This window comes from Lynx rufus, unplaced genomic scaffold, assembly GCF_022079265.1.
Source record: "Lynx rufus isolate CCGP_SWC_20201006 ecotype Redwood Valley unplaced genomic scaffold, mLynRuf1.p SCAF_21, whole genome shotgun sequence".
In the NCBI taxonomy this organism is placed as follows: Eukaryota; Metazoa; Chordata; class Mammalia; order Carnivora; family Felidae; genus Lynx; species Lynx rufus.
In genome coordinates this window covers 23,460,504-23,475,087 of record NW_025814836.1, presented here as the reverse complement: position 1 = coordinate 23,475,087, position 14,584 = coordinate 23,460,504, and the positions used below count along the sequence as shown (strand labels likewise).

The 14,584-nt window shown below is 50.7% G+C and overlaps 1 protein-coding gene across 6 annotated transcripts in view; it reads left to right on the top strand.

Moving 5' to 3' along the window:
* CRTC3 (CREB regulated transcription coactivator 3) overlaps positions 1-12,669 on the top strand; it is a 103,011-nt gene extending 90,342 nt beyond the window's left edge. The window contains exons 12-17 of one of the 6 annotated variants that reach the window (XR_006963396.1): positions 6,176-6,376; positions 6,460-6,540; positions 8,722-8,821; positions 9,254-10,135; positions 10,734-10,794; positions 10,917-12,669. Coding sequence is in view for 2 of the 6 variants with exons in the window: in XM_047086566.1 (XP_046942522.1) it covers positions 6,176-6,376; positions 6,460-6,540; positions 8,722-8,821; positions 9,254-9,462 (591 nt within the window). In the remaining 4 variants the exon portion in view is untranslated. Of the gene's footprint in view, positions 1-6,175; positions 6,377-6,459; positions 6,541-8,721; positions 8,822-9,253 lie in introns of all 6 variants that reach the window. The other 5 variants (XR_006963397.1, XR_006963394.1, XR_006963395.1 and 2 more) reach the window with 5 other exon arrangements.
* The last annotated feature ends 1,915 nt before the right edge of the window (positions 12,670-14,584 follow it).

Here is a 14,584-nt window from a genome sequence, read left to right as displayed (position 1 = left end):
AAATTTACATCCAAGTTAGCATGTAGTGCAACAATGATTTCAGGAGTAGATTCCTCCGTGCCCCTTAACCATTTAGCCCATCCCCCCTCCCACAACCCCTCCGGTAATGCTGTGTTTGTTCTCCGTATTTATGAGTCTCTTCTGTTTTGTCCCCCTCCCTGTTTTTATATTATTTTTGTTTCCCCTCCCTTATGTTCATCTGTCTTGTCTCTTAAAGTCCTCGTATGGGTGAAGTCCTATGATATTTGTCTTTCTCTGACTAATTTCGCTTAGCATAATACCCTCCAGTTCCATCCACGTAGTTGCAAATGGCAAGATTTCATTCTTTTCGATTGCTGAGTAATACTCCGCTGTGTATGTATGTGTGTGTGTATGTATATATATATGTATATATATACATACACACGCTACATCTTCTTTATCCATTCATCCATCGATGGACATTTGGGCTCTTTCCACACTTTGGCTATTGTTGATAGTGCTGCTATAAACATTGGGGTGTCTGTACCCCTTTGAAACAGCACACCGTATCCCTTGGATAAATGCCTAGTGGTACAATTGCTGGGTCGTAGGGTAGTTCTATTTTTAATTTTTTGCGGAACCTCCATACTGTTTTCCAGAGTGGCTGCACCAGCCCGAATTCCCACCAGCAGTGCAAAAGGGATCCTCTTTCTCCGCATCCTCCCCAACATCTGTTGTTGCCTGAGTTGTTCATGTTAGCCATTCTGACAGGTGTGAGGTGGTATCTCATTGTGGTTTTGATTCGCATTTCCCTGATGATGAGTCATGTTGAGCATTTTTTCATGTGTCAATTGGCCATCTGGATGTCTTCTTTGGAGAAGTGTCTATTCTTGTCTTTTGCCCATTTCTTCACTGGATTATTTGTTTTTTGGGTGTTCAGTTTGATAAGTTCTTTGTAGATTTTGGATACTAACCCTTTATCTGATATGTCATTTGCAAATATCTTCTCCCGTTCCGTCGGTTGCCTTTTAGTTTTGCTGATTGTTTCCTACGCTGTGCAGAAGCTTTTTATTTTGATGAGGTCCCAGTAGTTCATTTTTGCTTTTGTTTCCCTGGCCTCCAGAGACGTGTTGAGTAAGAAGTTGCTGCGGCCAAGATCAAAGAGGTTTTTGCCTGCTTTCTCCTCGAGGATTTTGATGGCTTCCTGTCTTACGTTTAGGTCTTTCATCCATTTTGAGTTTATTTTGTGTCTGGTGTAAGAAAGTGGTCCAGGTTCATTCTTCTGCATGTCGCTGTCCAGTTTCCCAGCACCACTTGCTGAAGAGACTGTCTTTATTCCATTGGATATTCTTTCCTGCTTTGTCAAAGATTAGTTGGCCATATGTTTGTGGGTCCATTTCTGGGTTCTCTGTTCTGTTCCACAGATCTGAGTGTCTTTTGTTTTGTTTTGTTTTTAATTTTTTTTAACATTTATTCTTTTTCTTTTTTTTTTTTTTTTTTTTGAGAAAGACCGAACACGAGCAGGGGAGGGGCAGAGAGAGAGGGAGACACAGAATCTGAAGCGGGCTCCAGGCTCTGAGCTGTGTCAGCACAGAGCCCGACATGGGGCTTGAACTCACAAACCGTGAGATCATGACCTGAGCAGCTGAAGCTGGATGCTTAACCAACTGAGCCATCCAGGCTCTCCCAGGTTGGGGTTTTAAAATTGGTATGAAAAATGACCAGTAACTGATGCTGTAGGTATTTTAAGCCACAGGGGAAAGCGAAAAAAGACATTTAATACCTTCCTGGAGCTTTGATACTGGATTAGACCTCTTCCCTAATTACACCTACAGATTGGAGAATTAGTACTTTTATTGTTCATGAAGTAACAGGTATGTAGTAAAGATGAGATCTCTGTAAAAGGCCCCAAAGAAATCTGTCTAGAAGGAGGCACATTTAGGGGCGCCTGGGTGGCTCAGTCAGTCGGGTGTCCGACTCCAGCTCAGGTCACGATCTCACTGTTCGTGATTTCAAGCCCCGTATTGGGCTCTGTGCGGACAGCTCGGAGCCTGGAGCCCGCTTCGGATTCTGCGTCTCTCTCTCTCTGCCCCTCCCCCACTCACACTCTGTCTCTCAAAAATGAATAAATGTTAAAAAAAATTTAGAAAGGCACATTTTGAAGTCACAAGCCTGTTACGAGAGTTTAGATGCCAAAATGTCATATCTTGACTTGTTGGTTTTGTTTGTATGTATGTATGTATGTATGTATGTATGTATGTATGTATTTATTTATTTATTTTACTTTGTTTTTATTCTAAGCTCTCAGGGCAGTTCTTACCATAATCGCCAATGACTATATTTTCAACCTATGGCTCACTCCCTGGATACATTATGACATCATTTACTGCCCACCTCACCATAAATGAGTCATGTTGAGCAAGGAGGGGTTAACAGAACCAGTTACTACTCACTCTTACATGAGTCATCCCTTTGGGGAGAGGGAGAGAGGGTATTTCATAATTGTTTTTTTAATGGTTCTGTTTATGTTATTGGATTGCCTTTAATTTTCAAGATCATTTTATAGGATATAAAAAAATAACACTCTTACTCTCTTAACTACATTTTAAGGAGACTGTAGAGGAGAGAGCCTCCTGTTTTGGATGTTTTCCTTTGTGGTGTGCTTAATATTTTGATTTTTTAAAAATTAGTGTTATCCATGCACATGGTTTAAAAAGTCAGATAGTTCTAAAGGGCTAGTTGGGAAATAACAGTTGTCTTCTCCTCCCTGACTGCCCACGTTTCTTACTCCCTAGAGGTGGTTCCTTCCAACCACTGTAACTTTTTTTTCACGTTTATTTATTATTGAGAGACAGAGACAGAGCGTGAGCAGGGGAGGGGCAGAGAGAGAAGGAGACACGGAATCCCAAGCAGGTGCCAGGCTCCGAGCTGTCAGCACAGAGCCTGACGCGGGGCTCGAACCCACGAACCCACGAACCGTGAGATCATGACCTGAGCCCAAGTCGGATGCTTAACCGACTGAGCCACCCAGGCGCCCCTCCTTCCAACCTTTTTAGCTGATGTCTTTGGTATAACCATGTTATTTCATGCTTGTTTCGTTCTGGACTTCTCGTGTTAGGTTCTATCTGATGACATTCTCCCATGGGGGATTAGGATATAGCTCTCTCCCCAAACCCCACGCACCCACACACATATTTCCTACCTACCCTCCTCACACCCTGTGCTGTATTGTAATTTTGATGAGAGCAATATTCGGTGTTTAATGCTTTCACAGTTATAATAGAGCAGTCAAGGGGCGCCTGGGTGGCTCAGTCGGTTAAGCGTCTGACTTCGGCTCAGGTCATGATCTCACGGTCCGTAAGTTTGAGCCCCGTGTCGGGCTCTGTACTGACAGCTCAGAGCCTGGAGTCTGCTTCGGGTTCTGTGTCTCCCTCTCTCTCTGCCCCTCCCATGCTCATGCTCTGTCTCTCTGTGTCTCAAAAATAAATAAACACTAAAAAAAACAAAAAAAGAAAGAAAGAACAAAATGAACATTTTTTTCTTCACCCGGGAGTTAATAAATGTCTTACCTTTTTGTTAGTCTGGTTTTCTGTGTACGTATTATTTATCCCATCCCGGCTCTTGGGGCCTGGCTAGATCTCCTCTCAGTACTTTGAAACACAAGCCCTCCAGTAGCTCCCCAAGAAGGAGCACATGTGGTGATGGCATGACTTAAATATGTCCTTAAACACGACAGGTAGAATACCCGTCATTGAACACATAATTGGTTAGATATAGAATTGAAATCTGAAATAATTTTCTCTTAACATCTTGAAGATACTGATTCATTGCCTTTTGGTTTCTGGAGTTGCCAGTGAGAAATCCAGTGCTATTCTGAGTCTTGACACTTCAAACGAAATCTCCTTTTTTTCCCGCCGGGGGCTTGTAGGATTTTCTTTTTGTCCCCCAGGGTTCTGAAACTTGACGATCATGTGGCTTGACATGAATCTCGATGTTTGGTGGGTTTATCCTTCATTTCTGGGAAATCCTCCTTAATTACTTCTTGGATGATCTCCTCCCTTTGATTTCCCTGTTCTCTCTTTCTAGAACTCCTGTTGTGTGAATGTTGGGCCTCCCATCCTTTCCCTCTCACGCCCCTATTTTTCTCTCTCCTCGTCTTTTCACCCTGCTCTCTGGGAGAACTGCTCAACTTTATCTGCCTGCTGTTATGCCAAGTTTTCATCTCTGCTCTCATACTTTTATTACCTTATTTTACTTTAAGTTTATTTATTTATTTTAAGGGAGAGGGAGAGAGAAAAAAGTCCAAGGAGGGCTCTGCACTGTCAGTGTGGAGCCCGTCATGGGGCTCCAACTCACGAACTGTGAGATCATGACCTGAGCCGAAATCGGGAGCCAGATGCTTAACCGACTGAGCCCCCCAGGAGTCCCTGCTCTTGTACTTTGAAAGTGCCAAGAATTCTTGTTTGTTCTCCGAATGTTCCTGTTTACAGCATCATACTCCTCCCGTGGACGCAATAGCAGTTTTTCACCCCTCTGAGGTTTTCGGCGGTAATTTTTGTTCCAGTTTCTTTTATTTTTTTTGTAATACAAATCCTCCAAGTTGCCTAAAAGTAGAGAATATAGTGTCCTGAATCTTTCTATACTCATCATCCAGCCTCAGCAATCATCAGTGTTTGTGTAATTCTGTTTCAGCCACATCCCTACTTTGAAAAAAATGTATGCAGAGATACCTATCACAAATATTTTATTACGCGTGTTTAATAGATGAGGGTTTTTTTTTATAGCCTAAACAGTATAATGGTAATTTTGTTTTTCATGAGTACTTCTTGCGGCACAGATTTCTCCAAGTTTCTTTCCTTTGTATGTCTGCCTTAGTCTCTGATTTCCATTCAGATGGTTTCCTCACAGTCTTGTGGTCCTTGGCCCTCTGCTCATTTTTTTTTTTTTTTAATATTTATTTTTGAGAGCGAGAGAGCAGGGGAGGGGCAGAGAGAGAAAGGGAGAGAGAGAATCCAAAGCAGGCCCCGCGCTGTCAGCATAGGGTCTGACGTGGGGCTGGAACTCACAGAATATGAGATCGTGACCTGGGCTGAAGTCGGACACTTAACCGACTGAGCCAGCCAGGCGCCCCTCTGCTCCTCTTTAAGAACAGGACACAGAAATACTGATTGGAAGCCCTGTGTAGGTGGGTGGGCTTGGTGAGTATGGTCTTCACTGTAGACTGATCTAGCTTGGCCATTTACGTGGGGGATCCCTGGTGTCGTGTAAGTTTCAGGATGTTCTCTCGGGCTGGCCAGATCCCCAGAGGACGCTGGCATACGCCCAGCATCCCGTCTTCCGAGACCCAAGCTGGGGAAGAAAGGGGGAAGCCTCAAGATGCAGTAGTGAGCTCTCTTGAACCCTGTGTTTTCGGTAGAGCGCCTCACCTCCTGGGCTCTGCTGTGCCTTGCGGTCCCCCAGCCGGGTTCTCTCCAGAGCGCTGTCCACCGCCCCCCCCCCCCACCCAGTCTCCCCACAGGCCAGGGCTAAGCCCACCCTTGCCTTGCACAAACTGAGGGGATCCTTCTGGATCTTCACCCCTGCTTCCTGTTGTCCCCCAGCCTGCCACAGGGACCCTGTGATGGAAATCCGGCTGCCTCTTGGTTGGTCCCCACTGCCTCTGGTCTTTCTCAGCTCTGCTAAGCCAGTGCCTGTGCGTCCATCCGCTTTTCGTTCTCCGAATTTTGCTGCCACTTTCTTCCCTCCCATTTTCTTCGTCCCTGTGTTGTTTATTATTCTGGTGTTATTTCTTTTTAAAGTGTTAATTTATTACTGCTTCCTGTTGTTCAGTGTTGTTCTAGTGTTTTTAGTAGAGTTTGGGGAGGCAGCAGAGATAAGTTATTTTTTTTCCCCATCTTAAACCAGAAGTTATGGCTTTAAAAAAACAAACATGATTTTCACTGAGGATGCTGGTTAAATTAGCAGGTGTTTGGTTCTGTTTTGTCTTTTTTTTTTTTTTTTTTTTTTTAAGACACGAGAAATCGTCATTGAATGGGAACTGTTTTGTGGGGAAGTGAGACTTAAGGTCACTTTGAAGGAGCAGAAGTGGGAGCCTAGCACAGAGGGCCCAGGGGAAGAAGAAGTTGGGCTTTTCTCTCGCTTTGACGGCTCCTAATCTGAAAGGATTTACCACTAGAACTGCCAACCAAAGCTAATTAGTGGCTTTGTTTTACAGATGGTGTCCTCGGATCGAAGCCCGCTCTCCTTCCTGCCCACAGACGCTCAAACCCAGGTGTCCCCGCCACCCCCTTACCCCACCCCCCAGGATCTCCCCCAGCCCCTCCTGCAGCAGCCCCATGCCCAGGAGCCCCCCGCTCAGCAGCCGCAGGTGGCCTCATCCCTGCCTCCTTCTGGCTTCCAGCTCCTCTCCGCCCAGGTGGGTCCTGAACACCGGTCGGGAGGAAACACTTAGTTTACCCCGAGTTCCAAGCTAAACGTTCCCTTCCTTATTCCAATAAGGGCTCACCTGTGACCAACTTCTTCCCGGATGTGAGCTTTGACCAGCAGTCCATGAGGCCAGGCCCGGCCTTTCCTCACCAGGTGAGTGATCACCCAGGCGTGCCTCTTCCTTCGACCAGGAACCGCACTGTTGAGCCTGTTCAGGGTGCAGACTGAGCTCGCTCGGCCATTTCCCTGGGGAGTCTCTGCCATCCTGGGTTAGGTGCTCCACTGCCCTGGGTTCGGGTGTGTTCAGTGGCCGAGGGGACCTGGAATCTCCCCTAGCCCTCACGTGCTGGTGCCGGCTGCCTTGTTTAGTGGCCGGCCTCTGCAGAAGTGGGTAGGAGACGTCTGGTGACGGTCTAGGCACGGACTTGTTGCATGGCTTATGGCAGAAGGGACCACCACGGTCCACTGATCTATCCTGCTGAGGAGGCTGAGACCCAGGAGGGTCTCAGGTGGGACCAAAAAGATCTTTTCTTGTCTTTTTTAAATTTAAAAGAAAGTTTATTTACATATTTTTGAGAGAGAGCATCCGTGGGGGAGGGGCAGAGAGAAAGAGAGGGAGACAGAGGATCCCAAGCAGGCTCCAAGCTCTCAGGGCAGAGTCCACTGAGGGGCTCGAACCCACGAGTTGTGAAATCGTGACCTGAGATGAAACCAAGAGTTGGAGGCTTAACTGACTGAGCCACCCAGGTGCCCCTCTTCTTTTTTTTCTGTAAAGACTTTTTTTAAATGTTTATTTATTACTGAGAGAGAGACAAAGCATCAGCATGGGAGGGGCAGAGAGAGGGGGAGACACAGAATCCGAAGCAGGCTCCAGGCTCTGAGCTGTTAGCACGGAGCCTGGCGTGGGGCTCGAACTCACAAACTGCAAGATCGTGACCTGAGCCGAAGTCGGATGCTTAACTGACTGAGCCACCCAGGCACCCCTTCTTTTTTTTTTTTTTAAATGTCTGTTTATTTTTGAGGGGGGGGAAGGTACATACATGCGTATGCAAGTGGGGGAAGGTGCAGAGAAAGAGGGAGAGAGAGAATCCCAAGCAGGCTCCATGCTGTCAGCACAGAGCCCGATGTGGGGTTCGATCCCATGAACCATAAGATCGTGACCTGAGCCAAAATCAAGAGTCAGACGCTCAACCGACTGAGCCACCCAGGAGCCCCCCCCCCAAGATATTTTCATTCAACCACTTCCTTTTGCTTTTTAGATTCTCCCTAACGATCACTTAAAATATATCCAGATTTTATAGTGTTAGGTGTGGATCGGGCTTAGGATGGGTTAAGAAGAGAAGGGTTTGAGCATTTTACAGATCTTTTTTTTTTTTTTTTTTAAGATTTTTACAATGTTTTTTATTTGAGAGAGAGAGAGTGAGCACGTGCGAGTAGGGGAGCGGCAGAAAGAGGAAGAGAGAGAATCCCAAGCAGGCTCCCTGCTGTCAGCGCAGAGCCCGGCAAAGACAAAGACATGGGCTCCATCCCAACAAACCGTGAGATCATGATCTGAGCGCAAACCTGGAGTCGGATGCTTAACCGGCAGAGCCATCCAGGCGCCCCTACGGGTCTTAATAACAATTACAACAGTAAAATAAATAAATAACAGATGTTTCCCGAGTGGGCCATGGTAAAGACTCATGGCATAAACCAGTAGTCCCTGCCTTCTCATTTTCTGAAGAAGCCGGTTTAGTTTATGAGTCAGAGAGTCTCCCTGAAAAATGATAGGAATGCATACTTTTGAAAGATTTTTAAAAAATAGTTTGGAATATGCATTTCTGGAAAGGCACCGGAGACAGTGTCCAGTTCTGACCAGTCGTCACCGAGGCTTTCTCATGGAGAGGGACCTGCCTAGGGTTCCTTCACCTGAGAAGGAAAGGATATCACCTCCTCATTTTTCTAGAAACCAAAGGGGGAAAGAGTCCATTGGTCACATCACTTCCTTGGTGACACCTGGAACCTTTGAAGGGCTCCCACGGACGGTGTGTCCAAAGGCCTTGCTGTGGCTGGGGGGAGAAGGTGTGAGACCAGAGCTGCGGCAGAGACCATGACTGTTGATGTCTCCTAATGGCTTAGTGGGCCCGGCCGTGTGTGAACGGGGATGAGCCATCCACACTGTGGGCCTCAGGGACCCCCTCCTCCACCCGAGCACCTGCTTGCCTGAGAGGAATATTCTGTGTGGGATCCTAGAGAGAAGGGACCCTAAGACGGTCTTGCTCTGGGAGCACCTTGCATTATTCTCTCCTTGGAAGCAGAGGTCATTCCTTACAGTGTAACCTTGGATGCTTCCAGGTGCCCCTGGTGGAACAAGGTCCGCGAGAACAGGACGCGTTTCACTTGAGACCAAACCTGTATTCCAACTGCGGGAATTTCCCAAGCACCATCCTGACAGGTGAGCGTGGGCCAGCCCTCAGCCTCCTTACCGTGTTCGTTTTGTCGTGCCTTCACACACACCGTCGTAAGATAGGATACACGACATCAGATGAGGCCAAAAATGAAGGTCTCCGGCGCAGCGTTGCCTTTTTGAAACGCAGGTGCCCGGCCCCAGAGACACTGAGCCACTGGGGAAAGGGCCTGGTGCTCCAAGCCTTTTCCGAACTAGTTAGTTTGAAGTTCAAAGGGAGAAAAGCCTGCAAAAATGAGAGGGTCGTGGAACTGGCGGAAAAGCGCGTAGATTCTAGAGCCGCCTGGACGCCTGGGAGTGGGTGGGACACAGGCAGTCACTGTCACGGTGGGGAGGACGACAGGGACGGCCTCGGAGGGGATATCCTCCGTTGTGTGTGCCTCTTAACCCGCCCTGTTTTCCCCCTTCTGCTCCCTCCAGAAGACTCGAGTAGCAGCCTGTTCAAAGACCTCAGCAGTGCGCTGGCGGGCATGCCCGAGGCCAGCCTGCACACGGACACTCCATTTCCTCTGGAAGAAGAGCTCCAGATCGAACCCCTGAGCCTGGACGGACTCAACATGCTAAGTGACTCCAGCATGGGCCTGCTCGACCCCTCTGTTGAAGAGACGTTTCGGGCTGACCGACTGTGAACAGAACAGACCAGGACCAGAATTCTTTTCTGAAGGCGCCGAAATAGGACGCCACGGAATGGAGCCAGCTACCCCCCCTGCCCACCGGGCTTGAGTCATCTCGGGCCTCTGACACGGCAGGAGCCAACGCCATGACTCCTGGCTTTGCGACGAGGTCCCGTCTCCTACGCCGTGGCTGATTCTAGACCAGAGAGCCGTGCACGGCCTCACCGGCCTGCGGCGAGGGTTATGCTCTGCAGGCCGGCTGACCTGACCGGGAGCCTCCCAACGACTCGGTCATCACCGTGCCCGGTGCGTCTTTTTCTCGGCCCTCTAGTCGGTCCATGTGTACAAGCAGAAAAGAACCCTGTGATGGGGGCGGCAGTCGCCTGGTGCTGTGCCCAGAACCACTGATGTCAGTCAACACTGAAGATCGGGCCCGGAGCGGAGGCGGTTGGGGGCCACGGGCCTCCGGGAGCTGGCTCAGCCACGAGCAACGGTACCACAGCACCGCGAGGCCGCCTCCGCCCTCGCGCTTCCGGCCGGGCACCCGCCAGCTGGTGGCGGGCGGTCCCGGGGCACGGCAGACGGCCGTGATCTCGGAGATGCCTTAATTCCAATATGAAGAATCCTTCCCACGATTTCAAGCACAGACCCGAGTTTCGCAAACTGAATGCTCATTTGTCTTCTCCAAGTATGTAATCTCCTTTCTGCTGCTTTGGGACACCTCTTCCTGTGGACGAGGGGGGAAAGGGAGGACTATTTTATTCAGTCACTGAAAACAAACAAAAGTCCCCTGGTAACAGATGAGCCCGAAAAGAGGAAAGTGCTTCCTCTTGACGGCTGGGGCGGAAAGCACGGAGGGCAAGACACACGGTGTCTTCCAGATGAGCTCCAGACAGGTGCCGGCCTCCCCCTCTGCAGTCGGCTGGGAGGGGGTGGCGGGAGGTCTGAGCAGCAAGGTGGGGGGTGGGGGGCTTTCCCTGTGCCATGGGAGTGTGAATGTAACCCCGCTAGGCTGATAGGCTGTAAGCTCCCCGAGTGCAGGGACCGTGCCTTATTCGTTATCAGACCCCTAGTTCCTAACAAGTGCCAGCACTCAGTAGGTGCTCATAACTGTGCATTGAATGCATGAACGGACGAACGGAGGAATGAATGAATCTGCCTCACTACGAGGCAGTCTAATCTTTCGCGTACCCCCATTCCCTGCCAAACCTCAAGGCTTTAGCTTTTTTTTTTTTTGGAACACTTGTGCGTGTTCAGCATGCACTTTAATATGCTTTTAACACTAGGTGACCAAATTCACGATGAGACAGGGCGCCCCGATCTCCTCGAGGGTGTGCGCCACAGCAGGTAGGTGGAAGCTGTCTTCTGAGCGCCACCGGAATGGCACCGAGCAAACTGGGGCCTCCCAGGCACTGGGACCCCGGGGATCCCGGCCAGGCCCCGACCTCCAAAGATCTTTTTCCTTTCAGATCCGTGTTGTGCTCTAAATTACTTTCAAAAAAGACCATCATTCTTTGAGATCGAAGAAACAGTCTGCAGTAAAAGGAAGGCCTAAATCATGAAGCTATCGTTAGTCATTAGTACTTTAGCATAAAGTAGTGTTAGCGGATTTCCACCACTGCCGGCCTTCTGACCTAACCCCTGGCCACACGCCTGACGGGTGGGTTTGAAGAGCACCTCTGGGGATGGGCCTGGGCAGTGGGGCAGAATGTGGGCATGGCAGGAGGGGCCGGGAAGGAGAGGAACACTGAAGGAAAGCTGGAAGACGCTGGAACTTTTGCCGGGACAGCCACGGCCTTTTCCAGAGACACCGGCAGAGTTGCTGAAGGTTGCTGGACCGCCCCCACCCACAGCAGCAAGTCCGCCCTGTGCCCCACGACGAGAGGAGTCCGTAATGGGATCCTGGGCCGTTAACCTCTGCAGACCTCTTCCCATTTCTGTCTCCAGAGGGATCACGTCACCTGCAGTCTTTCAAATAACCCTGATGGCACAGCTGCCTCTGTGGGGCCCGAGTCCCCCGCTTCACGTTAGCCCCAAATCTCTGCCGTTGAATTAGGAAATCCACCCAGGGTCCTTGCCTGAGCTCCAAGCCCCATTCCCAGTTAAAACTTTCATACTGAGGATCTCGGGAGGGGGTGACTCTTTGTTAAAGCACAAGCCTTTTCCCTGTGATGCTACGCCATTCCCCAGCGTGCAGAAGAAGCCAGCTCCGTGCTGCCTGCCCTGTGCCACAGGCCCCGGGAAATCTGACCTGGCCTCTCAGACGGGGATCGGGGATCGGTGCCCCTGTTAGGAGTTTGGTTTTGTTTTTTTTTTTTTTAGGTACCAGCATAACCCACTCTTTGCACAGTGCCTTACCCGTGGGGCTGGGGGCCCAGCCCTCTGTCTGCACAGCAGTCCTGCCTGTATAGCGTGATGCCTGGGACCCGCGTGGTGCAGACCCGCCGTCCCTAGGGCATTCTCCCTGGGACTGGTGCAGAGGCTCCCAGGAAAAGTGACTTGTCTGGGGGAGTGTAATGATGACAATGAGGTTTAGCACTGAATTAAATTTGTCCTTAGGTCCACCAGCCCATTCTTTTCCCGTGAAAAGGTGTTGGGCATTATACAACCCACTTTGCTTAGCCAGTGTCAAGGACACCCGCGGACGGGTGTCCCTCCGACCTCCAGCGCGTAAGCCTACGCTCATCGCTGCCTTTGCAACAAACCAGGCGAGGCCCTCGGCATCTGAAGTGGCTGCATACATCAGAATAAACTATCTTCCAATATTTAGTCTTGTTACAAGAAACCGATGGCTGTACTATTCTCATTTATTAGCAGTTAAACAATATAGAACTGAAAACCTATCTGTGTTCCATTTTTTTCCTCATTTCCATACAGTTGTGGTTTGTAGGACACACGGTGTTAGGAGAAACATTTTTTGATCACGTCAAGACCACCATAAATTCTCCTTTGTCCCATCTCACTTCTCCTGTGTGCCGGCCCACGTGCGCATTCGAAGACCTTTCCAGCTCTGACTCCCGTCGGCTCTGTCATGCACAGAGGGTTCCGTTGCTTGGCGAAGGAGCCCTCATAGCAACTAATCAGACTTTCTGCCAGTGTCCTAACTCCCAGGTCCCTTGTTAAACAATATTTAAAGATTGGAATTTGTATAAAGTAGCTTCCAAGTTTTATAATACGTCGTTTTACATCTTTCGTAATTAAAAGCAGCACAATAAGGTTGTATCTGCGCTTGGTGTTTTCCTTCAGCCTCGGGCGACGTGAACTTGGGGAAGCGCCGCCTTCGCAGCTAGGCCTGTCGCTGGGCTTCCGGGTCCTTGGCTCGGCGGGTCCTGCGTGGGCCCCGCTTGTCATGTGTTCCTAACACGCGCTCTTGCCCCTGTGCCCGGGAGAGTGGGGCCTGAAATTGGGCACGTGGTTCCTCTGAAGCCGTGGGTACCAAGGGCAGAGGGTGGCCTGGCAGCGCCCCTTCCAGGCCCCTGCTCTGGCCCTCACCTAAGACCCCTCCCCTTTGGAGGTTCAGGCCACTGATGCTCCTTCCCCCGGTGTTCTGTCATGTTCTGCCCCCACCCCCAGCACTCCCCTCCTCGCCAAGAGCTTGGGCTCTGTCTTCTGCCCAGCCCTGTCCCCTCCACTTTCCAGCAGGTTTCCAGGCCAGTTCACCCCCATGCCCCCTACCCCAGCCATGCCTCCTTCAGACCCATCTCCTCAGCCACGTCCAGGGCTTGTCACAAAGTTGACTCTGCCGAAGGCTTACTCAGAAATCCCGTCTTTGGCCCGACTTTCTGGGCCACCATGTCTGCTCTGGTCCACACACACCCTGTCCTTTGACCCCACTGAGAATTCTCTCCCTTGACCCTTCTTTCGGCCTCGCGGGCCTCTCCTCGCTTTCCTCCCTTCCCTGAGCAGTGGCCTCCATGACAGTGTCGCAGCCCTCCTCCGGCTCTGAGCCTCGGCCTTTCCCTGCTGGGATCCCCCCAGGAGAAGACCAGCAACCCCACTCTGTCCCCTAAGCCGATCCTCTCCTGCCTCTCAGGAGTGTTCCGGACCTCCCCTCTCCAGACGCCCAGACATTCAGGCCCCTGGGGGCAGCTCCCTCAGCGCCCCACCTGCCGTCCATCCCTCCGCCTTTCCCAAATTACCCCAAATCTCTGTCCCTCCCCGGTACCTTCCCCCGCCACCTTACCTAGTTCTCGCTTGCCACATGGTGGCTGATCTGCTCTTCCTACGGTAACGTCCCGCCGCCCCAGACCTCATCCCTCTCCAGACTCTTCTTCCTGTACATATATGCCTTGTCTCCTCCTCACTAACAACAAACAGAAGGAAACAACCCTTCCCCCACCTGGCTTCTCCTTGGACCATCACCTTGTCTGCTCTCCCTCCTGGAAGAGTTGATCATGCTCTACTCATACCCTTCTCTTGACCCGGCTGCAAACCCCTCTGCCCAACACCCGGTCCCAGCCCCTCTCGCCTGTCCAGTCCCTCTCCTGACCTTTAAGCCCTGTGGCCACTCGCTTCCCCCCAAACCCTCTCTTTGGTTCTTGTTCACTCAGGTCACATGTCCATTTCCTCCGTGTACCCTCCTCCCTGGCCATCTTTTCCGCTTCAGATCAGCGGTCCCCAGGCCACCTGTCCAGTGCTCCAAGTAGACCCCCACACGCAGCCCCCTACCCCACCCACCTGTTCGCTCAGGTTCACCTGCACCCCACCCCATGCCGCCAGCTGCCTTCGTCCTTCGTGGATCTGTGTGCACCAGCGAGCACCCATAATCACCCTTGGACATCCACCTTCTCCGCGGGAGTCTAGTCTTCCAGGACAGGGGCCACACTTGCGCACTAAAGTCCCCTTCTCCGGGCCTGGCATGTAGCAGGTGCTCGGGAAATACTCTCAAACTCCTGTATGCTCCCTCTGAGACCACGGTCTCCACCCTGACACTAAAGCTGGATGCAAGCCGTCCTGCACACCCCTCCCCTTCACTTGTCAGACCCAGCCCGAGTCCCAGGGCCATCTCAGCCTCCATTCTCTCCTCAGCCTCATGGCCTGGCTACCTCCTCATCTCCAGCCCCGTAAGACAGCCTCAACGTGCCTTCAGAAATCAACAGAGTAACGAATTTCACTGTGTGCCTCAGGGTCCCTATCT